Source organism: Spea bombifrons, chromosome 2 (assembly GCF_027358695.1).
Source record: "Spea bombifrons isolate aSpeBom1 chromosome 2, aSpeBom1.2.pri, whole genome shotgun sequence".
NCBI lineage: Eukaryota > Metazoa > Chordata > Amphibia > Anura > Pelobatidae > Spea > Spea bombifrons.
The window spans coordinates 73,727,105-73,755,080 of NC_071088.1; the positions used below are offsets into that span (position 1 = coordinate 73,727,105).

Consider the following 27,976-nt stretch of genomic DNA (forward strand, 5'->3'; position numbering starts at 1 on the left):
TTATGGGGCCAACAACCTGATTTGCTGCTTTATTGAGATACTTTATCTGGTGTCTCAACTTTTAAAAGTAAACATAGTATTTTATTTATTTAATAAAAAAGGCTGTGTTCAAATTACACTACATTTCTTTGAGAACACTATGTATTGATGTATTTGACATATTAAGTATTTATATCCACAGTGTGTGTGTGTGTATAAGGTGCTCCATTGTTATCTGTTTATCTGATGTGTCAGGAGTGTTTGACTGAGTGATATTCTGCAGATGTTGATGTAGAATAAACAAGCGATCAGTCTTCTTTTGTGGTTGTACCATGGTTATACAAAAAATGTACAGGCAGGAAGTTACAATGTAAGTGAGAGCGTTACAAAGTGATAGAAGGGTAGTTAAGAGGCAAACTGAACAGGAGGAGATGAGAACTAATTAAATTGAATAAGAGAAGACAGATAAAGGTAGATTACGTGGAATAGTGGAAGAACAAAATAGACTGGACTGGATTTATATCTAAAAGAAAAAATACACAAACTGTCAAGAGAGGAAACCAATTGAACAAACTGAAGATATAAAGTAGAGAAGAGAGACCACTTGTGAGATGAAGATCATAACCTAATGTGACGGATTCCAGTACAGCCTCTCCACTCACAGGTATACCTGTCTCATATCCATCACACAACCATTGTACCACATTTGCCCAACAGTACACAGAATAGGCAGTGCATATACAGCTTAGATAATTCACAGTACATGCTTGTTCATTTTAACGTGTTCCTATCAATACCATACAGTATTGCTTCATTTCATAGACTCCACTAAAATAAAGTCTGTAATCGTTTTTCTTAAAACTGAATTGCGCACAAGATATTGCAAGCTAGCAATAACGTCTGTAATTAACTCAGAGCAGTAACTATTTTTTTCTTTGTACTTTATATAATATATACAATATAGGCAATATACAATATAGGCAATTAAATATTTTAAAACACAAATATACTGCCGAAACATAGATGTGTTTGCTAGTTGCAAGAATTTGTTATGTACTTCCTATTACTTTTGAATAAGTTATGAGGTAGGCTATCATTTTTTTCAAAAGAAAATCTGTTATAAAAATTAACAAAGTGTTGTCGCGTTTTTATTGAGCTTTATTTAATAATGGAACATTCAACTAAAGTCACAGGCCCAATCTTACATAGAACATTATTGTCTATATCTAGGACCTATTCCTTTAGATCCCTTGCATCTAAATTTTTATCAAATGTTAACTTGTTAATTTGAACTATTTTCCCCATACTTTCCACATGTACTAGACACTCTTTTCTGCTAATCTGCTGTTAACATAAAATGGCACCCACATCTGCCGAGATTCATTCTCAAACGACTTCTGAAGTTAAAAAAAAAAAAGCGCGTGTTACAGGGACTTGAAACCAGCTAATTAATATAAAATGTAGAAGATAGAAGATAAACTTGTAGAAGATAGGCCTCCCTTCATGACAATAAGAATGGCTCTTCCCGATGATCAGTGGTAGATGTCTACATAAAAAACATAGTAACTTGTTGGGATGGGGCTCTGATTTACATGACTCTTTTTAATAAAAACATTTTATTAGCTTTTTCTACATATCTGTAAATTATGGTATTACTATTACTAACATGTTTAAACATTGTGAGCCTTAATCCTAAAGTCACATGTCAGGACAGTTTTGAAGATATTCTTGATGAATGCCCAGTTTAGCGTAAATGTAAGCTGTATCCTAGATCTCTAAAGTGACAATAATGGTTTCTAGTGATAAAACATTTCTTTGGTTTATAAAAAAAAATGTAAAATACTTTTTTTTCAGTCTCTTTCCAAATCTGTTAGCAAAACTGAATGATTTTGCACTCAAAAACTTTGTAGTAAATACAAAAATGCCCTTTCACGGTTGAAAAATAAATTATTGGGGGCAATTTAACCCATGCGTGACAGGGAATACGTTTTGCTTTGTTCTATCCATTAAATGTGTTTATACTAGTATGTTACATGTTTTATTTATTGTGTGATGAGATTAACATTAAATTATTTACAGGGAATACATTTACAATGTTTAATAATTTCTGAGGAAAACATGATTTGGGAATCCTGAAAATATCCCCTCAAAAAATAAATAAAAAATAGAAATTAAAAAATTTAATATATATATATATATATGTGTGTGTGTGTGTCTGTCCCCTCAAAATAACTCAACACACAGCCATTAATTGCTAAACATTGGCAACAAAAGTGAGTACACCCCTAAGTGGAAATGTCCAAATTGGCCAAGCATGTCTCCAGACCTAAACCCTATTGAGGATCTGTTGGACATCCTCAAACGGAAGGTGGGGGAGCACAAGGTCTCACCACCAGCTCCGTGATGTCGTCATGGAGGAGTGGAAGAGGACTCCAGTGGAAACCTGTGAAGCTCTGGTGAACTCCATGTCTCCATGTCACAGTACATGTTGGCATTCGCAAGACACACTTGTCTTTGTACTCCTCACCTGGTTGCCGCCACACACGCTTGACACCATCTGAACCAAATACATGTATCTTGGTCTCATCGGACCACAGGACATGGTTCCAGCTTGTCTTCAGTTTGCGGACTTTCTTGTGCATCATCTTTAAAAGAGGCTTCCTTCTGGGACGACAGCCATGCAGACCAATTTGATGCAGTGTGCGGCTTATGGTTTGAGCACTGACAGGCTGACCCCCCACCCCTTCAACCTCTGCAGCAATGCTGGCAGCACTCATACGTCTATTTCTCAAAGACAATCTCTAGATATGATGCTGAGCATGTGCACTCAACTTCTTTGGTCGACCATGGCGAGGCCTGTTCTGAGTGGAACCTGTCCTGTGAAACCGCTGTATGGTGTTGCCCACCGTGCTGCAGCTCAGTTTCAGTTATATATATAATTTTCTGTGGATAATGCAAAGATATTTGAAAGCCAATGATTTTTTATGTTGAACACTGGCATTTTATTTATTTTCAATGTTACTGATTTTTAGAACAAATCAAGTGGGGAATAAGAAAGTAAGGAATCAGGAAAAGTCTTATTTTTAATTTAGTTGTTGTCACATTCAGTTCCCCAAAATATGACAGTTGGAGTTACCCAACCCAGAAGATTCTTGGCTGTAAAACTGTGGATGGGCATGGATGAAGAAGACATATTACTGCCCAGTGCATTTGCGAAATGATGGGACAATATAATTTTTATAACCATTATAATTTGGGGGCTTGTACACCTCTGACGTTGAAGTCTCTTTTTTTATATTTTTTTTTATACTATGTTGACAGGGACCATGGGGTGCGGCTGCAGTTCTGAGTATGAAGATGACTGGATGGAAAACTTTGACATTTGTGAGCATTGCCACCTGCCTCGGGAGAAGTCTACGGTCAGTATCTATTCATCAGACAGGTCTAGATAGTAGGGAGTCAGGAGTAAGGCTGCTGCTCATAACCAAATGGTTCTTATACTGATGGTCATATGAAATAACTTACAAAGTAAAAAATAAGTATCTCATTGCAAAGACAAATTAAAGGAATACTCCACTTATATATATTTAAGTAAAGTGCCAATTGGACTTAAATGCATTTTAATGCATGCAAATTTGTGCATGCATTCATTTTGCTACTGGAATTAGAAATTTCTTCACCAACTGACGACTCCAACTCAAAGCACACTTCCTGTACATGTGTAGTAGCGCTCACATGAAAGATAATGTAAATTGTGGCAGTCAATGAGATTTATGCCAGCTAAAAGCTGATATTTAGGACATGTCCCATTATGCTCAACCACTTTGTTATTCCTGCATCCTCATACAACCACACAACAAAATGCCCTGAGACCCATAACAAAAGAGGTCTGAGCCATACTTCCCAATATTCAGAAGATACAAAGCTGGACACCTCCTGGTTCCTTTCAAGCTTCACTTCTTCAAGCTATCCTTAAGACATACCTAGGGTCCAGGCAAGGTAATTACAGGATAGGAGAGTAAGTGTAAGTGTGTGTGGCTATGTGTGTTATGGTGTTACCAACACACTCACTCTGTCCCATGCTATGTCTTTTAACCCCCTATATGCCAGAGTGCAGGGCCGGCCCAAGGCAAAATGCCGCCTGGGGCGAATTTTAAAATCCTATCTACCCTTTCTGTCCCTCCGTCCTTGCAGCCCCCCCCATTATCTACCCTTCCTATCCCTCCCTATTATCTACCCTTACCCCCCCCTTGTACTTACCTTTCAGCAGTCCTGCGGCGAGTCTCCCTGTTCGGTCTCGGTGCCGGCACTGAGACCGAACAGGGAGACTCGCCGCAGAGGAGAGAGAGAGGGGCGCCGAGCGGGTACTGATAGCTTGGTAAGCAAAAACCACTCGGCGCCCCTTTCTCTCTCTTTCGCTTTAAAAAAAAAAGGGCTTGGGGCGGCAAAGTGCCGCCCCTTCAAAAGTGCCCCATGGAGCGGTTGCCCCACTCGGCTCCATTGTCGGGCCGGCCCTGCCAGAGTGGCATATAGGGGTATAGGGCATGTCATGGGACAGAGTGGCATATAGGGGGTGTAAGGCATTTCTGGAGGCAGAGTGCCATATAGGGGGTTAAAAGGCATTTCTAGAGGCAGAGTGGCATATAGGGGGTTAAAAGGCATTTCTGCAGACAGAGTGGCATAAAGGGGGTTGAAAGGCATATGGCGACTCTAGGGCACACAAAATACCACAGTCAAACTGGGGGGGGGCATTCATAATTTCTACCATTAAATCATACCACTGAAAAAACTATATATATATATATATATATATATATATATATATTGCCAAAAGTAATGTGCTATGGAATTATACTTTTGTTATTGGACTAAAATAATACTTGATCATTCAACGTGGGAAGCCTGAAGCCACAACTGAGTGCGACTAATCCTTGAAATAAATACTATAACACAATAAATAACTTTTCCACTAAATCATTTCAGGGCCTTGAACATTTTGTCCCCTGAAGTCACTACAACTTCAGGAGGGCATTTTATCTCTGGATAAATATAAATTAAATAATTCCTACTGTAAGTTAAGCGCCAGGAAACAGATGACCAAACACACACACCAACACAGGCTCAGTCACACCGACACCCAGACACACACACCAGGACAGGCTCTGCCACACCGACAACCAAACACACACACACACACCAGGACAGGCTCTGCCACACAGACACCCACACACATCAGGACAGGCTCTGCCACACCCACATCTAAACACACACACACCAGGATAGGCTCTGACACACTGACACCCAAACACATACCCTAGGACAGGCTCTGCCACACTGACAACTGAACACACACACCAGGACAGGCTCTGCCACACCAACACCCAAACACACACCAGGACAGGCTCTGCCACACCAACTGCTATACACACACACACCCCAGGACAGGCTCTGCTACACTGATAACCAAAAACATACAAACAGCAGGACACAATCTACATCACAGACGTCTATATCAGGATGTATTTTTCACACTGCATTGTCGTTTATACCCCCCTTAGTGTTTTTGCCCCTTGTGTATTGATGCCCCTGCTGCCGATATATATAAATATTAGTCCCTGCTGCCGATAGCAGGTATAGATCAACACATTAACACACAAACCAAGCTTTGCATGTATAGATCAACTGAAATTCACTTGTGATCTCAGCACTGAAGGTATATATCAAATAAACAGAATCAGACATACAAATCCTGTATTTGCGGGTATACGATAATATATGAAATGTAGCATTGCAGGTATAGATCAAATAAATACATGGAAACAGCATTGCAGGTATTAATCAACTGAATAAGACATACAACACTGTATTTGTAGGTATACATAAATAATGTATGGGAATATATAGATATGGATCTATAGAATAACACTTTTTGTGTTATTCTATAGATCCATATCTATATATTTCCATACATTATATCTATACATTCCATATCTATATATCTATACCAGCTTTGCAGGTATAGATCAATTGGAATTCACATAAAAACACAGCATTAAAGGTATATTTAAAACTCCCTAAATTACAGGCATAGATCACAGGTTGCACACCCCAAAGCCAGCCCTGGCGTCCACACTGCCCAAACAGAACCTGACCAGCACCCAGATAACACTCATTCAGACAATTCGTCCACATATTAACTCATGCTCTCCCTCATTCAGACAACTCATGCTCTCATTCAGACAATTCATCCACATACATAACTCATGCTCTCCCTCATTCAGACAATTAATCCACATATTAACTCATGCTCTCCCTCATTCAGACAACTCATCCACATATTAACAAATGCTCTCCCTCATTCAGACAACTCATCCAAGTTTTAACTCATGCTCTCCCTCATTCAGACAATTCATCCACATATTAACTCATGCTCTCCCTCATTCAGACAACGCATGCTCTCCCTCATTCAGACAATTCACTCACATATTAACTCATGCTCTCCCTCATTCAGACAATTCACCCACATATTAACACATGTTCTCCCTCATTCAGACAATTCATCCACATATTAACTCATGCTCTCCCTCATTCACACAATGCATCCACACGTTAATTCACTTTACTTTATTTAATTTACTTATTTAAATATTCTTACTACCCTCTTCCTCACTATCTACCCCCCTCTCCCTCCCTTATCACTTTCTACCCTTTCTCCCTCCCCTTTCCCTACTACCCTCTTCCTCAATATCTACCCCCTCTTCTTCCCTTATTACTTTCTACCCCCTCTCCCTCCCTTATCACTTTCTAACCCCTCTCCCTACTCACGATCTACCCTCTCCCCTTTATATTTCTCTCACCTTTAGGTCCAGCGGAGGGAGCACAAAGCTTCTGTCTTCCTTCTCTGCTGCGGTGCCCGCTGCTTCACTGCTGAGCACCGAAATATTTCGGCACTCAGCATGAAATGCCGGCACCGCAACGGAGGTAGAGGCCTCGTGGAATGTTGGTCAAGGTAACACAATGTTACCTTGAGATAACCAATTACCTTGAGATAACCTATAACCTATTACTAGAATGTAATTTTCCATTCAGATGACAATGCCTATGTGACATTTTACTTCATTGAGTAATTATCTAATGATGATACCTGAGAACTTGTGGGCTTTGGCTACCCGGAGCCTACCCTTGCGGCACGTGGCCAAGACTGCACACTGGGCGTTCCCGCTGATGTCCGGGATGTGTTGCCACCGATGTCAGTGGGTGTTCCCGCAGATATCAGTGGGCATTCTTGCCGACATCATGGGAAACACTCCCATTTAAAGGGGAAATGGGAGTGGAGCGTGTCATGACCCTGCTCCTGCGACCCAGAGGATTTGGGTTTTGACCCGGAGAACTCGGAGAGTTCCCAGGTATGCTATTGATATGTGCAAGCAATTGAGGATTATGTTACTGTGGAAGATGAACTGTGCATTTTTTAAACACAATTAAATTTGCAAACACAGTTCCTGCTTTTAACATACGGGACAGAGGAAGGGATAGGTGGGACAGCGGGACAGAAACCCACATGGAGGGCCTGAAAACCTATGTTCAGCTCCAGACAGCTGAGGACAAAACTGCGCAGCAATTTTAGGACCAGGATGGAGGAGGAGGAGGTAAGGCCCATACAGTCACCCAAAATTTCCACCACTATCAGAATGGGGAACACCTTCATAAAAAATTATGTTCTTGGTGAGGCCAATATCCCTCCACCAAGACGGCCACCAACCCACATGTCAGCTTCCTCAATAATAGGCTGCACCATAGAGGTCACCATTCGCCACCGGGAAACACAACAGAAGGAATGAATCCCACACCTGGGAGTCCTCTTTCAAACTCCTGGACCTGCAAATAAAATGACCACCCCTGGGCTCACCTGCCCTACGCCAGTCCCTACCAAATTTGCAGCAAGAGGTAGGGTTAGCCTGGGAGGACACATCTACCGCTCAGCTACAGCTAGTTTGAGGGAGGGTCATGCTCACCAACCAAAGTGGATGTGACACGCCTAGCCGCAGGTTTTCTGGTGCTCTTTAATGAAACAGGCACAAACAGACTCTTTCTGAAGTTTTTGTACTGTTTATGTTTATGCAAGGGTCACAAATCTTCTCTCTGCAGCCTTTACTGGCACTCAGTATATCTTATATTTCTGAGGAGGGTGTACAGGAAATTGAACAAATCTAAAAATATATTTTCCTATCACTGCATCTTGTGGTAAATATTTATTTTGGTGTTTGCGATGACCTGAACTGATATAATGCTAAGGGCTATTGAATATGATGGTGCTATATAAAACAATAAATAATAATAATAATAATACATACAAATTAATTAGACTGCTTTCCAGTTACTGGGAATGGCTTTCACATAAGGAAACTGCTGTTTAATGAGCAAGATAGTATACTGTGAAACTGGTCTCTGAAAATTACATTACATTAGATTGCCCTCTATGATTGACCAGGTAACATATTAAGAGATGCATTCTAAAGAATGAGACTGTCTTACATATTGTAAGGCTATCCTTAAATTGAGTGAGATGGGGTAGTATACTATGGTAATGCCCTCCACTGACTGACAAATCCTGAATATCTAGCAGCAAACTACCCTCTGACATGTGAGATCTGGCAACATGCAAGTATAAGAGACAGCTTTTCAGTTGTTTCGTCTGATCTTCAGATCATAAAAGGAAAGGGGCTCCAGAGACATGGATTATCTACAGTACTAGACCCCATAGTACTGTAGACCACAACACAATGTTACATTGAGATAATTTTTTAATAGAATGTAACTTTCAATTCAGATGACAATGCCTATGTGACATTTTACTTCATTGAGTGTCTGGTGCAAAGGGCTTTGTCATATTATCTATTGATGATACCTGAGAACTTGTGGGCTTTGGCTACCCGGAGCCTACCCTTGCGGTACGTGGCCAAGACTGCACACTGGGCGCTCCCGTTGATGTCCGGGGTGTTTCCACCGATGTCAGTGGGTGTTCCCGCTGATATCAGTGGGCATTCTTGGGAGGATTTGGGTTTTGACCCGGAGAACTTGGAGAGTTCCCAGGTATGCTATTGATATGTGCAACCCATTGAGAATTATGTTACTGCGGAAGATGAACTGTGCATTTTTTTAAACACAATTACATTTGCAAACACAGTTCCTGCTGTTAACATACAGATTAATGATACTTTTTGGTTTAGGGAACACTATAATTTACTAATCAAACATTTCAGGCTCCGTAAAGATGGAGAATCAGTGGAGAAAAGAAACATTTGGGCCTCAAAGACGTAGTGTCTCTTCTTATGAGGGACACTTAGGTAGATGAGAAATTGAGGCAGCCAAAAAAGTGAGCCATAAACCTGTCCTAAAGACCGTCAACTAACCTGAATGTATGGATTACCCAATGACAGGGTAGGCCTTAACGCCAGACGACTTAGGCAGCTGTCTTCAGCACCTTGTCCAGAAAGGGGTGTCAGCAGTCACCCCCAAAAAAAAGCACTAATGGGTGAAAGTAAGACTGGTGGCTCGCCAGTAGTGCAACTGACACCTCTACAATGTGTAAGGATTATTTACAAGAAATCTATGTTTACACGGGCATTCTAAATGTAAAAAAGTCTATCTTGAAAATCTGTTGCTAAATATACCATATGTGTATTTATGATGAATAAAAGCAAAATGGTTTTGTGGTAGCAATCAGCAAATAAATGGAATTCTGACACATTAAAGTTTTTTTTAGTTTTAGGTTTTATGTGCCTTCTACTATATGAGTATATTTCATCTGTGTTTGTCACTTATACTGTGTACCTTACAGACTTTTGATGGCTCCTTGTGTTGGCATCTGTTGTTCTCTGATATGGATTCACTTGCTTGTTTTTGTGTCTTTCTTTATCTCTTTGAAAATGTTCTCTATACTATTCTGATATGAGTGGGCAATATAAAGCTTACATTTTTTCCATAATTCTAAGTTGTGTATGTCTAAATTTCAAATTTTAGTTAGTCACAGCAAGCAAACTGCCATGTCATCACCCTAAATTTATTATATATATAAAATACATTTCCAGTCACTGAAATGACACCTGATACCTAAAAGTTGTGTACAGCATGCATTTATTTAAATATTTTGCTCCCAGTTTTGCAAAACCTATTTTTGTCTAAATGGGAAGATGGATACATCAGGGCAGGGCTTAACTAGATATCAAATTAGGTTCCATTTTATTGCTATATAAATGACCTAATATTTATGTGAAAAAAGACGTGCAATGAAATGAGATGAATATCGCTTTAAATACCACATTCAGTAAGAATGGTCCAAGGAAGGAATAGCGGTGAACCAGCGACAGGGTCATGGACAGCCAAGGCTTATTGATGCACACGAGGGGGGAAAAGGCTGACCCGTGTGATCAAATCCGCAGACCTGTCAGGGTGCACATGCTGACATCTGTCCACTGCCAAAAGCGCCTTCTATGGGCACGTGAGCATAAGAACTGAACCATAGAGCAATGGAAGAAGGTGGCCTGGTCTGATGAATCACGTTTTCTTTTACATCCTGTGGATAGCCGGGTACATATGCGTCACTTACCAGAGAACACATGGCGCCAGGATGCACCATGGGAAGAAGGCAAGCCAGTGGAGGCAGTGTGATGCTTTGGGAAATGTTCTACTGGGACACCTAGGGTTCTGCCATTCATGTGAATGTTACTTTGACATTTACTACCTACCTAAGCTTTGTTGTAGACTATGTACACAGTTTAATGGACACGGTTTTCCCCATTGGCATTGGCCTCTTTCAGCAGGATAATGCGCCCTGCCCCAAAGCAAAATGGTTCAGGAATGATTTGAGTAACACAACAAGTTCAAGGTGTTGACTTGGCCTCCAAATTCCCCAGATTCCAATACAATCGAGCATCTGTGGGATGTGCTGGACAAACAAGTCTGATCCATGAAGACCCCACCTCGTAATTTACAAGGATCTGCTGCTAATGTCTTGGTGCCATATACTACTGCACACCTTCAGGGATTAAGTGGAGTCCAGGGCGGTTTTGGTGGTGAAAGTGGGACCTACACTATACTAGGCAGGTGGTCATAATGTTATGGATGATCGGTCTATATATGTATATATATTAATAACAAAATAAATACAAAAGCACATTTCAAAATGGTAGATGCAAACAATTATATTTAAAAAAAAGTCATTGTCATTGTGCTCCCTGGCTTAAAGGGATACCCAAAAGTCAATCCATCACACTTAGATGCAATTGTTTAGATATAACCTATAATAAGCAAACATCTACCTTTAAATAAAAGTTTATAGAAAAGGGATATGAGGAGATAAAAATAATTTTTTTTTAATGATTTAGCAAATACAGATTGGAAAACATATTGTAATATATAAGAATGTGAAAGAACATAGTACAAAATCAAAGCAAAGAGTTACAGTTAGTTTTAATTATAACAATAAAGCAATTAAATAAAAAATAATAATTAGGAAACACTGGAAAATTATGTTAAAGGGTGACATTTTAAAACTGCCAACCTCAAGTGAAAGTTAACTAGACATTTTACAGGGAAAAAAAGAAGAGAATAAACAATATCATTTTCAGAAAATCAGGTTTCTTTGGGTGCACAAATTGCAAAATGTGCAAATTGTCAAAGTCACAAAAGTTTCCATTAAAAGAATTTCCCTCCTTTTCACACAGCAAGAATTGAGTGATATGCGTATGTGTGAGCGTGATATGTCAAAGGAGAACATCACTTTCCCGTGGCCCATGACGGAGATGCAAGATTGCGAAGGCTCAATAGGCAATATATAAGGAAAAAAAACAACAACAAAAAACGTGTGTGAGTGAGATATGTCAGAGAGCATCACTCTTCACGAGTGTACGTGGGGCACCTATCCTCTTCTGCAGTGTCCCTGCATCTCGTTCTTATGCGTCTAGGCGTCGCAGCACTGCGAGGAGCAAGTACAGGGGGAATTGTAGAGAGAGACTAATCTAACACGTGTGGCGTAGGGAACCCAAGGGCGTTTGCCACCTCTGTAACATCCTGTTGCTTTCTCACGAGATACGTGGAACCTTCATGGGTCATAATCAGTTGGAAAGAGAATCCCCAGCAGTATCTAATATCCCTGTATTGTAGGAGCGAAGTGAGTGGCCTCGGTATCTGCCTATTGTGCAGAGTAATAGAGGACAGGTCTTGAAAAAGCGCCAATGTTTGGCCTTCAAAAACAAAAGTGCGGGAGTTACTTGCCTTCGCCATAACCTCCTCTTTTAAAAGTCCAAAAAACAACAAATAACATCCCTGGGGGGGTCTGTTGGTCTGCCAGGTGGCCGTAGGGCGTGATGAGCCCTGTCTAAGCAAATAGGGGAGTCAGGCTCGCAGCCGAAGAGAGTGTTGAAGAGCCGCTGTAATAAAGCCCGCAGGTCTTCAGGGCCTTCACGCCTCGAAGCCTCACATTATACTGCCTACCCCTATTCACGAAGTCTTCAACAGAACGAAGAAGTTCAGCGGCCAGGCCACCCAGGTGTCAGGTGTCGTAGTTCTGACACCTGGTGCGAGACACGGGTGTGCGATGCCTCAAGTAGAGATGTGCAGTGTTCCACTCCTGTTATGTCTGCCCTTAGGGCTGCCACCTTTTCATGCAGAGCGTGCTTTACCTCAGCGATGAGGTTGCTAAAGTCCGCCTTGGTGGGGAGGGAGTGGAACATCTCCTGATGGCCGCAGACGGAGGAGCATCACCCAGAGATGGTGAGTAGGGAGCTTCCTCCGAAGTTGATGTACTGGCTGGTGAAGGCGCCATATTGGGTCAGGGATGTTGTGTGTCTAGCACCGCGGGGGTCTAAAAATAATTGCGGAGCGTTTGCCTCGATGACCATGAGGGTCTTTTCAGTCTGCCCGTGTTGGTTGCAAAGGTCTGATGGATGCAGATTATGGTGAGCAAGCAGCGGAGCTAAGATCTCAAGCTGCCATCTGCAATCTGCAATGTAATTATGTATTTGATATATTTTATATTTTTATATTGCTGTAAATTTTAGATATAAAATTTTACCTTTAACAATATTAAATGAATTTATTTTATATATATATTTTTACATACATAATATACAGTCGTGTGAAAAAGAGAGTGCACCCTCTTTGAATTCTATGGTTTTATATATCAGGACATAATAACAATCATCTGTTCCTTAGCAGGTCTAAAAAATTAGGCAAATACAACCGCAGATGAACAACAACACATGACATATTACAACGTGTTATGATTTATTCAAGAAAAATAAAGCCAAAATGGAGAAGCCGTGTGTAAAAAACAAAGTACACCCTTACTATTTCCATAGGAATTAAGATGCTAAGTAGCAGACAGGTGCTGCTAATCAAATGCCCTTGATTAATAGATCATCACAAAGTGTATAAAAGCCCAAGTTTTAGGAGTTTGCTGGTCTTGAGAATTCAGGTGTGTGTTAACAGAATGCCAAGGAGGAAAGATATCAGCTATGATCTTAGAGAAGCAATTGTTCCTGAAAGAGGCATAGGCCCACTTCCAAACAATTTAAAGTCCATCATTCTACACAACATATCAGCCAAACACAACATATCAGCACAAATACCTTATACCAACTGTCAAGCACGATAGTGGAAGGGTGATGATTTGGGCTTGTTTCTGCAGCCACAGGGCCTGGAAACATTTTGAGTCGACAATGAACTCCTATCTCTATCAAAGTATTCTAGAAATGTGAGGCCATGTGTCCGACAGCTAAAGCTTGGCTGGAATTGAGTCATGCAACAGGAAAATGATCACATGCACACCAACAAATCTACAACAGAATGGCTGAAAAAGAAAATAATCAAGGTTACAATGGCCCAGTCAAAGTCCAGACCTTAACTCGATTGAAATGCTGTGACAGGACATAAGAGAGCTGTGCATATGTAAATGCCTGCAAACCTCAATGAACTGAAGCAATGTTACAAAGAAGAGTCAGCCAAAATTCCTCTACAACAGTGTTTGAGACTGATAAAGTCATAAAGAAAATAATTAGTTCAAGTTATTGTTGCTAAAGGTGGTTGTTCTACAAGTTATTGAACGATTGAAGGTGTTTTTTACACATGGCTTCTCCATTTTTTTGGATGAATAAATTATGACACAGTGTTATATGTCATGTATTCATCGGAGCAAGCCTTCGACACGTCTGGTTAAAGCTCAACAGCAAGCGAAATACGTAGCGTGGAGAGGTTGTGACAATATGGACTTTTTTTCTTTGTATTTATTGTTAATGCCAATGCTTTAACAATTTAATTGATTAAATAACATTTTATTCAGGGGCCAACATTTACAAAGATGACTACACAATATTTTTGTTTTTTCTTTTGTTTCTTTTTTGGGCTACATTATATCATTGGAAGATATGAAAAACTAAGTATTTAATGGTTGTATACATATTTGTTTAATCAGAAAAATCGCTGGAGCACATTTATGGCACATGTTATTTATTTGGTTTGACCACAGAGCTTAAAGACTACTATGTGAAACTAATCAATCATGACATTACATATTGAATACTAATAATGAATCTCAGTAGTCAGCTTTACTGTCTAACACAGAAAATTCATCATTATCCAAATCGTGTCTCCAGAGATGAAAACTACTAAGTGGACTAATTCTAACACAAGCAATGGATAGAATATAAATAAACTATGGAACCTGATCAATATGTTTACAGTTGCTGTTTTCTCATTTACAGCTCCTCAATAATTATGAAACACAGGACCCATTGGTTTCATACATGAGCCAAAATCCTCCAAGATCCCCGCTGCATGGTAAGATATCTGACTAAATGAAGGCTCACATATTAATCTGTTCAAGAACAAAACACAATTAGTGTAAATTGTTTTGGCAGGAATGAGGATCCCAGGATACAGATAAGTAAAGTGCTCTCATTGGAGTTGTTGACCAACAACCATATCCTCCTCAGGGCAGTTAAGCTCCCAGGTTTGTGTAGCCACTGGACCTCAAAGATCCAAAAGGAACACTGGAACCTAACAGCCAGAAAGAGGCTCGGACAGGTTCATGGGAGTTGACCCTCAATGTAACTGTTGCAGATACTGCCTAATATAAATACTGCCTAATAAATTTATCCTAGCCAGGTGTATTGACAGACTATAGGTAACATAAGGTGAAAGGCACACAGAGATGCATGAATGGCTCAGAAGATAGAGAATAGGACTAGTGGGTGAGAGCCAGGATTAAACTGAAACAAGTGCAGTTTTTTTAAGAATATTGAAAGTAGAGTCTACGAAGAGTGTTACAACGTCTTGATTTGGCTGGGAAAAGAATTTTCCGGTGTAGTTTAAATGAAAGATCATATTAAAGTAGAAAGATATTATATTAAATATATAAGTAAATGATGTATTATGTCAGCCACCTTGTTTTTGAATATATATATATATGAAAAAAAAATGTGTAGTAAGTGGTTGCAAATGAACATAAAATGTTGTATATCTCGCAGACAACCAAGTTGTGGCCCTGTACAAATATGAGCCAGTCCATGATGGAGATCTTGGATTTGAAGCTGGAGAGATAATGCGTGTACTGGAGACGTAAGTCTGATAAAACTGAAACACACATCTTACGCTACACATATATATTGTAATATCTCTCCAATATTATGTGATATAAAATTGACTATTCATTTAATTTAGTTTTATTTAAATCTGTGACTTTATTTGTTGCAGTGAATAAGTACCTCCTCTGAGGTCACATTTATGAAAAATGGATTGCATGTTCAAAGGCAGAAAAAGTAGAGGATGTATATTATTTTGAAGTCTTTAGTTTAATTCAGCATACATTAAAGGGACAGTTTACTGTCTCTTGTAGCCCCACTAAAGAAGAATGTTTATTAATATACTATGTGAATGTTTTTATAAAACAAAAAAACACTTACCTAAGGTAGAAGCTACAGTCCTGTAGTTACCCTCCTTCTCTCTGACCTGACAATTCTTGCACTTGATTGACTGCTTGAAACATCCAATCAGTGCTCCCATTGAAATTAATGGGTACTATTTCCATGAATGAGCACATGGATCTCCAGGACTGCCATCAGGGAAGGCAGGGACTACAGGTGCACGGCAACCAGGTGCCTGATAACTGAAGCACCCATATGTGGTGGTAGAGACACTGGTGTAAGGGAGGCCCCCGTGGCCCCTAACATCAGACCCACCAAACTGCCCCACCGGGCATACTGAGCCGCTTCTTCAGACCCAACAGAATGAGCCTGAGTGCTGGGATATGATGTTATTCTCGAGCGTTCACAAAAAGACCTTGAAAGGGCAAAAAAGTTGTCACTGGCCTACGCTCTCCTGAGCCGACAAAGGTTGGTTGTGTGTATGCAAGTTTAAATAAGTATGTTACTGTGTGTAAGTATGTTAGTGTGTGTACTGTATGTGTGTATGTTTGTATATGTGTATATGTGTGTGTTAATACGTGTGTGTGTAAGTAAGGATGTTAGTCTGTGTAAGTATGGTATTGTATATGCATGTATGTTAGTGTGCGTGTAGGAAAAACTTCAGTGTCCCAACCATACATCTTGCAGAAGAGCCTGGCATTTTTTGTTACGTCACTGAGTAGAGTGCCAGCTGCATGGGAGACAGTGAGGTAAAAGGAGGAAAGGGAGTAGAGTCTCTGTAGTGTAATAGTATTAGAGTCAGTATGTGTATGTGAATAAGAGTGTGATGCATGTACATAAGAGTGTGTTGTTAGAGTGTTTGAATTATGTTGTGCATGAACACTATTAAATATTACTCCATGGCAGTAATGTGAGTGTGTATATCATCATGTTGTGTTAGACTCATTATGGTGTTAGCATCCCTGTACATCAGTGTATGGTGTTAGTGTGTGTTACTGTAACGTGTTAGTGTTTGTGAACATATGAGGTTAGCATGTATGTGTCTGTTACAATATGGTGTGACGATATGTAAGTATATGGTGTTAGCATTATTGTGTGTGTTATATGGCGTTAGCATGTGTGTGTCAGCGGAGGGTGTTGAAGTGTCAGGGATGAGAATAGGTTTAGTGGCTGGGAGAGGGACAAAAAGCAGGAGAAAAAAGTGCGTGTATGAAAGTATAGTGTTAGAGAAAACTTATAGAGGGCCCTGAAGAAATACTGCACCCAGGTGCGACTAACTCTAGACTCACCCCTGTTTTCATACGGTGTGCCTATGGGTAGATCGTAAGGCAGAGTGATGGGTGGCGTATGGGTGGAGCAATGGGTGTAATTGTGGGATGGGCATGAAGCATGACTAAGCAGTCCAGCACTTTAAATGTGTCTGCCAGCTGGATAAATATGGCTGCATCTTTTTTTATACTCATGTACTATGCTCCTGCATGTATCCAACTGGCGAACGCACATTGCAGGGCGAGATCTGCCACTAGAGTGACAGTATCACTATGCAACCCTACTTGCCCATTTGGTCAGATGGACTATGTAGGACTGTTGGTGTTGTGAAGTTCAAGTTTCACTGTGTATCTTCATGCACTCAAGTGTACCTTCACTGCATCTCTAAGGGCTCTAAGGGCATAATACAATCACATTCTTTCTTCAGATAATATTGTTAAAATGTAATGGGCTGTTTTGATAAGGAGCTATGGCAGTTTTTTGAAATCTAAAATGTTAAAACTTACTTGTCTGACCTTTGTAGATTTGGAGAGTGGTGGAAAGCTCAGTCACTTCGGACAGGACAAGTGGGACTTGTACCTTATAATTTTGTGGCAGAAGTAAATGGCTTAGAGACGGAACTGTAAGTATCTATATGTATAGTTTAAGAGCAAAAAAATACTGTATTACCGGTATATATTTCCAGATAATGTGATTAGATCTTAGTGTGGTGGAATGTCTAGTTTGAGATTAGCTAACAATCAGGACTCAAGCTATGGTTAGACTACTATTTCATTTTTAATTCAGTGCTTTCAAGTTTTGTAAATATTCACACCTGTCCCATTTCTTCAATAGTAAGCCACCTCTTAACCTCATGTCTTGGGCCAACTGGTGACTATATAGGTGGCAAGTGTGAACTGAACCATTTTGGACCATTTCTACATATATCCTTATGATTTATGCCTGTATGTGACCTCAAAACCCTTTAATAATGTTCTATGTTTTTTTAACGAAATTCTTCCGATTAATTAACAACAGCTGCATTCCAGTTCTGAGTAATTGTGGAGACGATTATTGGGGTGTATACACTAAAGGAAAAGTTTGCAGACGAGCTGTGGTTTGTAATCCCCATTACTGGCAAGTTTCTTCAGGAAGGTGGGCTGAACTGGCCTTGTATAACACATAATTCAATTGTGCATAGAACAATCTCATTGATTAAACTATTCATAATACCAGCAGCAGAAGCTCACTAGGGTAAATTCACAATTGTGTGTACCGAATAAGGCGAGAATCTTTGTGGAGGCATGTTTGAAGTCTCCAAACCCTGCATTGGGCAGGTAGACTTGCAACTTTCTGCTTGTAGGCTGCTGTCTGCTACAGTCCTAGTTCTATGCTTGGGCACCATCTGCCTACAAGGTACAAAACTGGTAGACAAGAGAAGTCTGGAACAATATCAACTGGCGGACAACAGGAGCTGAGATGCAAACTGGTAAATGACAGGAGACTGAGCTACACAGCAGAGGACTGTGTCAGGAAAATAATGGTCATACATGAGGATAAGGCAGTGGTATAAACAAAATACACAGATTCAATTATAGGATTAAAGAGGATCCAAACGAGGTACCGAAGGAGTAAGACGTAAATGTAAACCAGCGCCAATAACCAGAATACAATAGCAACACGGGTTATGCAGATATGTCTTAACACCAGGAAAACAATGCTCCAGCAAAGCTAGTTGGGACTAGCCCCAATATTTAAAGGTCCTCGATTAGATCAGCCACAGATGGGTTAGGAAACAATAAGGATGTCAGGACCATGGGCATAGAGTCCAGAGTCCCTTGAGCACCCTAGTAGTGACAAGGCATCATCTCCCTTATTCACTGGTTCACTGGTGAATCTCTCCAACTAGCCCATTTACACTATAGTCTGTGCCAGACTGGTGCAGCCTCCATATACTGCATTTAATGGCACTGCACTCCTTCAAGACACTGAGCATCAGGATATGACATCTCAGCACTACATAGTGAAGATTCAAAGCAACTAACACTTTTTGTCCGTTCTCAGATGGTTCTTTAAAGATCTTGGTCGTAAAGATGCAGAGAGGCAGCTTCTAGCACCTGGAAACCAACAAGGTTCTTTCCTTGTACGAGAAAGTGAAACCAATAAAGGTAATAAAGATTTTTGCTGGTTGATTAAAAAGCAGTCTCACAGTTTTTCTTTTACCTTCAATTCCATCCTGCGCATGTGCAAAAGTTGTTACTTCAAGTACTTATGTTTTTCTACTCTAACTTCCATTTCTAAAATAAATCTGTTTTCCTTTAGTTTTATTTCAATTTCTTCTTGCTGTTTGCTCCCAGGTTCCTACTCACTGTCAGTGAGAGACATGGATCAAAATCAAGGAGAAGTAGTAAAGCATTACAAGATTCGTAACCTGGACAGCGGTGGATTTTACATTTCTCCGCGGAAAACTTTCCTCAACCTTAATGACCTGGTGCAACATTACACACGTGAGAATGGGGGCAAGAGCAGCAAATACATGTGCCAAATGAATAGATCTGTGTTTGCATTTAAGGCTCATGTCTCTAACATAGTTGTGTGTTTAATTCAATTTTTGGCATATCTTTATTTATACCACAATATATAATAACATTTTTATAGCAAGTATCTAATAACTAAGGCATTTTGTAGAGAAAAGAGTTTTGATGCAAATGTTTATGTTTTTTTCTCTTTTGGTCCAGTAAACTTCAACATAATGTAGGTAGCAGACATCTATGTAAAAAAACAAAACAGTACAGTTGATGTTACTTGATATACAACAGATACTTTTACTAGTTTGGACTACATTTTTGAATGGCAAACACGACTCTCCTCCCTGCTATTTCTACAATTGATCACTAAACATATCTGGGACCATTCTTAGCAACTAAGAAATCTACAGTACAAGATACCATGTAAACTCTTATTAAGAAGGAGCCTCTTATGGAATCAAGTCCAAAAAATAGAAACTTGGTGATGCTCTGTATTTTCTCCCAGATTTTCCCAATGTGAGAATATATTGGTCCTTTCTCAGGTAACCTGGATGGATTGTGCACTCTCTTGAAAGAGCCATGCCAAACCCAACGCCCACAAAAACCCTGGTGGGCTGATGAATGGGAAATTCCACGCCACAACCTACAACTGGTTAAGAAGCTTGGGGCTGGACAGTTTGGAGAAGTATGGATGGGTGAGTACTCTCTTTTTATATGTGTTTGTTATTTGCCTTATATATGCCAGATGGGTTGGAAGCAGACTTACAGGGCCCTTCCCCGGTAAAAACGAGTCCAGTTTATAATAGCGTAAAAAGCAAATTATTTGCTGTGCTACCAATCAGGGTGCTGAGGGAGCCTTTGGGTAATCCTTTTTTTTGCAGAACATGTTAAGGAGGGACGTTGAGATGGGCTATCCAGCTGTTACTCTACCAACAGAATACATAGCTGGGTCCCTGTGAGAAACTTTCTTGACTAACACATAAACCCATAAATCAAAAGGGAGAATTCAGAACCAGCTCGGCTCCAGCTCATGCACTTACGCTTATGATGATTTGTGGCCTATTAGGAGTGGGGCTTAAGCCCACAATAACGCTCATGGGTAAGTCTCCACTTTCTGCTGCTAAATGCTATACAGAATTGGAGACAACATCTCTACCTTTGATGTATAAAATTGGTGCACGCCCTATTTGTTCAGTAGTTAGCAGGAAATAAGTCTCTGTGGTTTAAGTGATACATGTTTAACCTATCTGCATGTCATGGTAGAAAGCCGTAGAAAGTGGAAAAAGTTGAAATATCAATCCTGATTAATATGTTGCTGTAAACTTGGTTTTCAGAAACTAAGACTTGGTTGAAACAAATGAAAGCTCGTACTATGTGCGTTCAAGAACACAAGACACTTGAGCATCCATACCACGGGATGAAATGTTCTTTATAGCAAACCAGCATCAGTTAGAATATAAACTTGAATAATGCTACATGTCAGGAGTTTATTTAGTGGTCTTCTTAGCCATCTGTTTTTGCTTAGGTAACAGGTTGTATCAAATAAAATACATCTTACAGTGTAACCCCCATTACCACCAGGTTGCGTTAACCATTTGGTTAATCTTCTACTAAATGTAGCTCTACAGTGGTAGCAGTAATGTGTGATGTCTTAGTTCTGCTCTTCAACACATTATGGTAACCACTTGGAGTTTGCGTCAACCAAGGGTGAGATATGTGTATCTTTGGTAGTTCAGAACCTCTTGCCACTGGTGTCAATAGGTGCAATAACCTTTCCTTTGGAGACCAAAGCCCAGTATTGTTTTTTTCAGTAGTGGATGCTCCCTGCTCATCCAGAGATGCATCTGTAGTTTTTGTGACACTGAAGGGCCTGGCTATAAAAGGGGTCGAGGAGGTGGGATGGCAGAATGTATCAAAAATTTGGAACTTCTTCCATTGTTTGTCTGCATTTCCCAAATGTTTTCGCTATGCCCCCAAAGGATTCTCTTTTATATCGTCCTTTAAATCCTCCCATTTTGGGGGGGGTTAGAGTCATTGGTACTGTGTCTAAGATAAAACGTAGGTAAGTAATGGAGCTTTCAGTCTGTAATATTGATTTTTGTTTATGACATAGCCTTCTTTCTTAGAAGAGAAAGATAAAATATCCTCTGCAGGAATTATTCTCTTTGGAGACCTTTTATAATGCAGTCCATTGGGACTTTCTAATAATTTCTATAGACTCTGTGGCAGCTACAGAAAGGGAATAGTTCATCTATGCTGCCATAAGTATTCTGAGGTGATTTGGATTACACACATTAAGTTCAGGGAACCTGATCATATGACCACTTTTTGAATTGCGCTCTCTATGCACACGCAGCGTTCGGGTAGCACTTACACTCTGGATGCTGCCGCTTAACCCATCAGCTGTTGCTAGGTGGCTAGCATCCCAAGAAACAAACATGGAACCAAATTAGGGTACCTTGTGACAGGTTGATGACAAACAATCAAAATAAAATCATAGCTCTTTTGAGCACTAACTAAACAGCTATACCAATAAAATAAATAAATGCTTGTTTCCCAAAAAATGAGTAAAATGTGTATTTTATTACAGCCCGTGTAGGTTATGTAATATTCTTGGTGCTACATATATCATTCAGTACCATTCCTGGGATTCTATCACAATACCTTTAATTTTAATGAGAATTTTCTTCCATACACAAGGCAACCTACTGCCATGTGGGCTTTGGAAATGCTGAGGAGGCAGCGCTAGTTGGCTAGGAACTAAGTGGCCTTGACTTGGCTCAAGTAATATGGTCAGCTAACACACCTCTATAATGCTTCTAAATAATGATGTCTAAATTATCTGTGATGCATAATATGTGGTACAATGTTGAGAGTGCAATGACACTAATGTGCATCTTTCCCAGTTCAATGCTTTTTCATTATGTCTTGTGAAGGATTTTACAATGGGCACACCAGGGTTGCCATAAAGAGCCTGAAAACAGGCACAATGTCCACCTCTGATTTCCTGGAGGAGGCCAACCTGATGAAGCAGCTCCAGCACTCAAGGCTGGTCCGTCTACATGCTGTGGTAACCCAGGAGCCCATATATATTGTGACTGAGTACATGGAAAATGGTGAGCGGCAAGTCTATTCTAGCACAGAGGTTCTCAGAATGTAGCCATCATTTTTACTCACACATACAAACACTGATGCAGCATATCCACACATGCACCTCATTACATACTCGCACACTGTCATGCTACACCTTTGTTACTCAAGCTTACAAACTGTACTGCATATAAAGCCTAAGGTGTGGGCCACCTCTCTAAGTCCAGACAGAATCTCTCCACAGATCTCTTCTATTACTACCACAAATAAGGGCTTAACATAATAGATGCATCTGTTTTGCATGATTATTGCTGTGCAGCCTGTTGTAGTATACTTGCCTTTTCTTCTGGAACTCCACATAGTACCAGAATAAGGGTGCTTAGGCTGATGGTTGCACTTGGGAGACACTGCTCTATCAGCAGGCCTAAATGGGATATACTCACTCCTACTCTCGAACAATTATGATTTCTGAGCTGTGACTAGAGATGCAGTTTGAGTTTGCTAATCATGAATAAAAATATTATATTGTCATGTCCATTAGTAATCTGCTAACGTGCATGATATTCCTCCATGTTACAGGGAGCTTGGTGGATTACCTGAAGACCGCTGAAGGGTTTAAACTAACCATATATAAACTTATAGACATGTCTGCTCAGGTACGAACTGTGAGATTGGGGGTAAAATATATATATGAGTCTTGTAATGTCTGCAATGGTATACCGTATATATAGCCTTAAAAATCACATTTGTTACTGAAGAAGTCACAGTATAGTGGGTTTATTCAGATAACTGTAGGCTAGATGCTGTCAGATTAAATAAGTACCATGCATTATTTTTGCTAAGTTGGCCCAGTGTGAAATGTTAATGCAATAAAATGATGTTCAAAGATTTAACTATGCATTACATGACGCCAATGCACAGGGGATGGCTGGATAGCCCCCTTGACCCCCCAGTAACTAACATATTTAATGGCACGCATACTTACGCACACACCCTTGTGCTTACACTAACACACACAAATGCACTCATGCTAAAAAACACAAACTCATGCTAGCACACATACACACTCATGCTAACACACACTTCATCTAACACACCCTTATACATCCTAACACACATGTATACCTATGTACTCATGCTAACATACAGGGCCCCCATCAGGGGGTATGCCTGGTACTAAGCGCAGGGTTGCAAACAGCACCAATAGCCAGTAGAGACACTGGGATACACGTGGCCCCTATGGGCCCTAACACCAGCCCCACCAACCCCCTCCCACGCACCTGGGCATACCACTAAGCCAGCGCAGCAGGCCACGCTTCCTTAGGACCAACACGCTGAGTTAAAGTGCCAAGACATGACATCATCAGACATAGCGTGTGAGTACCTTGAAGGAGCATAAATGCTGGCACTGGCCTACCCCCTCCTGATCCAACAAAGGAAGGTTGTGTGTAAATAAGTATGTTACCATGTGTGCGTATGTGTGTGTGCAAGCATGTTAGTCCTTGTAAGTATTTCGCTGTATGTGTGTATGTTAGTATATGTTATTGTGTGTGTATGTTAATAAGTGTATGTACACTATATAGATAAGTATTGCGACCTTGTGACCATTACACCAACAGGGACTTTTATGACATTGCATTCTAAATACATAGACATTAATATGTAGTCGGTCGTCCCTTTTCAGCTATAACAGCTTCCATTCTTCTCGGGAGGCTTTCCACAAGATTTTGTGAGTAGAGCATTTGTGAGGTCAGGCACTGTTGTTGGACTAGAAGGCCTGGCTCACAATCTCCATTCCAGTTCATCCCAATGGGGGTTGAGTTCAGGGCTCCGTGTGGGCCAGTCACGTTCCACATCAATCTCATCCAATCATGTCTTTATGGACTTTGCTTTGCGCACTGGGGCATAGTCATGCTGGAATGGAAAAGGACCGTCCCTGAACATCTTTAGTTGCTCAGATTGCACCATGGGGTCACATAACGTAGCATTACATGACTTTGGTGCATTCCATCTCCGTGAGAAGGCTGTTTCTAGACGGACCAGCTCTTTTTTAAGAGCCCCCTACCCACTGGCCAGCCTGCCAATGCCAACTTACAAGGGAAACAGACAAGGTTTACTCCTGCATAATGTATAGTTAAATGGGTAAACTCAACTCATGGTTTAGTGAACCAGCTGCTATGTATAAATATTAATTGTATTAAGCATACATTCTTTAGGGCCATCGTGCTCTCCTTATAAAAGAAATGTCTTATTTCACAGCCAGTAATTAAACCTAAAGTTTAGTGAGTCATATCATGGTGAGTCACGTCATAGGTTATCTATAAAATCTGATGTACCATTTTCGAATATTGTTTTTTTTTTGTATATTGTTTAAAAACCATTCATACATAATAAAAAAATAGAACCTCCCTTTAAACATCTCCCCCAAATATTAAATATAAATTTTTTTAGCTTCCCTCTAATTTCCTGACATTATTTTCTTTTTGGTACTTTCTTAATTCCGTTCTATTGTCTCTCTCTCTTGAATTATGCTGTCCAGGTGGCAGAAGGCATGGCATTCTTGGAGCGTAAGAATTACATTCATCGTGACCTGCGAGCAGCAAACATCCTTGTGTCAGAGTCTCTATGTTGCAAAATAGCAGATTTTGGTCTAGCGCGGTTGATCCAGAATGATACATACACAGCTAAAGAAGGTACATTTTGAGTTCTGTTGTTATAACAGTTTAGGAGCATACCTTGCGGTCCTGGTACCTTAAGATCAGCTGATGCTGAGTGGGGCCAGCAGCTGGATACGTTTTAATGCTCACAAACCGTGCAGCCAGGTATATTTAGCTGCTGGCCGCATGTGCCAGCACCTGATCTGCAGTTGGTGTATTGTTTAATAATTAAAATACATAATTTATAGCAGATTTATAAAACAACAATAAAAGAGATGTCTTATGTGTTTCAAATATGATTAAGTACTACTGGGTGTTTTTTTATCTCATCTATATGCATGTAAAGGCACTTTTATTATCTTGCATTTTGCCACACAAATTATTATTACTTATTGATTTATAGCGCGCTATCATAGCCCACAGCACTGTACAATGGAACAGATGTGCTAATAAAGCCTTTGTACTTTCTATTCATGCATCCAGTCTCTTTATCCAATACATAATCTCACAGATTTGTTCAAACAGGGGGTTGGTAGAAATACTGGTATGATAATAAACAGTATTTTAAATCTATTTTTGGTTTAAATTAACAGACATATTTTTTTACCTAGTTTTTCCTTCTTATTGAATCTAATATGCTCCATGGCCTGTCACAGTGTGTGAAGTCAGAGTTATTAAGTGTTTCATCTATGTTAGCTATGTTGAATTAGACAGTAGGAAGTCTGGAGAAGATGAACAACAGTATAAAAACAATGTTTGTAATGATCATTTAAGGTTTCGAAAATCTATGTACAATAAAGTTTCAGATGTAATATCAGTCAGTCAAGCACACTGAAAAGCAAAGGCCATTGGGAACTACAATGTAGAATAATGATATTATAACAATTACAGGAGCCAAATTCCCTATTAAATGGACAGCCCCAGAAGCTATAAATTATGGAAAGTTTACCATCAAATCAGATGTGTGGTCATTTGGTGTTTTGCTAACTGAAATTGTAACCTACGGACGCATCCCCTACCCAGGTGAGTTGATCAAATTAAAGATTGACAAAAAAATCTTACTTGTTTTACTCTTTGTAGAGTTTAACCTTATGATTTTATTATAAAGAATACTATTTGAATGCTGCGGTAGTTTGTTACACAATTGCATTTGGAGAATGCAAGTTGAGATTTCCTGGTCACAAGGATGTTGTATTAATGTGTTTGGCACAGGGGGTAATGCCTGTGAATTGGTGATTTATGCCTAGGGACAGGCTTATTGCCATGCGACTGAGGCATCTGTGCCAGGGGTGCAGGACGTCATCCTAAAGTCACCAATGTGTGGAAGTAGGTCAAGCTTCTCTCAGCAGGAACAACACAACCCCCTCTGTAGAGGGTGCATATAGGAGGTCTATTTCTATAGTTTTCAATGTGTAAAAAAAAAACCAAGAACATGGTGTGTGTGTGGTGGGCAACAGAGAGGCGTCCTGTCTGAGGTACTGTTTAGTCTGGCTCTAATGAAGCCGGTAGCCGGTTGGATACCCCTGCAGGGAAAAGGCTGTACTATATTTGACAGTAAAGCATTGCATTGCTGGCTTCTCACTAACAGGCACATTGTAATAGTGTTACCACAGAGCATTGTTACACTTAAAGGGAATGGGAAGCAGACAGCAGGAATACAATTTAACAGCTATATTGCATCTAATGTTTGCATTTCACCTGAACACCAGCCTCTGCCTTTTCAAGCTGTTCCTGTGCGTAGTTAACCTCTAATCCTTAAGTGCAAAACCATATGTTTGAAGTGAACATCTTCAATGCTATGCTTCTCTTATCAGGTATGACTAATCCTGAAGTAATAGATCACCTTGAACGAGGATATCGCATGCCACAGCCAGAAAACTGTCCTAGCGATCTGTATGATTTGATGCTTCGCTGTTGGAAGGAAACTCCTGAGGAGAGGCCGACATTTGATTTCCTCCGCTCCGTGCTGGAAGACTTCTTCACAGCTACAGAAAGCCAGTATCAGAGCCAACCCTGAGCAAAGCGACCACTGGCATCATAATCACATAAGTGGACAGATATAGTTAGTAGCAAGCACAAGCATGACGAAACTCATGAAATCAAACCTAGATATATTATTAGAGATAGGCTGATATGAGCACTTCTGATGCCACATGGCTATAGCAAAACAATGCTTCATGTAAAACAAGTGTCTGTCTTATGGCAATTCCTTTTCTATATATGTTGAAAAATGCAACTGACATTCCACTATGCTGTAAATAAAGAGGGCTAAGCCCATACTGACCATGTTTTCATGTACTGTCACTTTCATTTATTCAACCCTGAAGCCATCGGATTCTTCCTTATCTCATCCTCGTGGCCACTCAGTAACAATTGAAAATAAAAAGGGACACCCCAGCCGGTATATGAACTTTAACCCCTTAATGATAATGGCTTGTTTTATTTTATGTACCCTTCGAGACAATGGCTTTAATTTTCTTCTTTCTTGTTTACTGTACACACAAGTTATATATTGTTTTTTTTTCAGATGGCATTATTTTGATTGTATCAT

General features: G+C 40.1%; 1 protein-coding gene across 1 annotated transcript; it reads left to right on the top strand.

The window, feature by feature from the left end:
• Positions 1-217: 217 nt before the first annotated feature.
• LCK (LCK proto-oncogene, Src family tyrosine kinase) lies at positions 218-27,971 on the top strand. Its single transcript, XM_053454766.1, has 13 exons — positions 218-643; positions 3,301-3,398; positions 14,742-14,817; positions 15,507-15,597; positions 17,695-17,793; positions 19,215-19,318; positions 19,508-19,657; positions 20,221-20,373; positions 22,615-22,794; positions 23,348-23,424; positions 25,308-25,461; positions 26,317-26,448; positions 27,240-27,971. The coding sequence occupies exons 2-13, from the start codon at positions 3,306-3,308 to the stop codon at positions 27,440-27,442; spliced, it is 1,512 nt and encodes a 503-aa protein (XP_053310741.1). The 5' UTR covers positions 218-643; positions 3,301-3,305; the 3' UTR covers positions 27,443-27,971.
• The last annotated feature ends 5 nt before the right edge of the window (positions 27,972-27,976 follow it).

Excerpts from the sequence above, each read along its gene's own strand:
- LCK (XM_053454766.1), top strand. The coding sequence starts at position 3,306 with ATGGGGTGCGGCTGCAGTTCTGAGTATGAAGATGACTGGATGGAAAAC. Across the intron at positions 3,399-14,741 it reads TGCCTCGGGAGAAGTCTACG|CTCCTCAATAATTATGAAAC; the intron begins GTCAGTATCTAT and ends TCTCATTTACAG. Across the intron at positions 25,462-26,316 it reads TACATACACAGCTAAAGAAG|GAGCCAAATTCCCTATTAAA; the intron begins GTACATTTTGAG and ends TAACAATTACAG.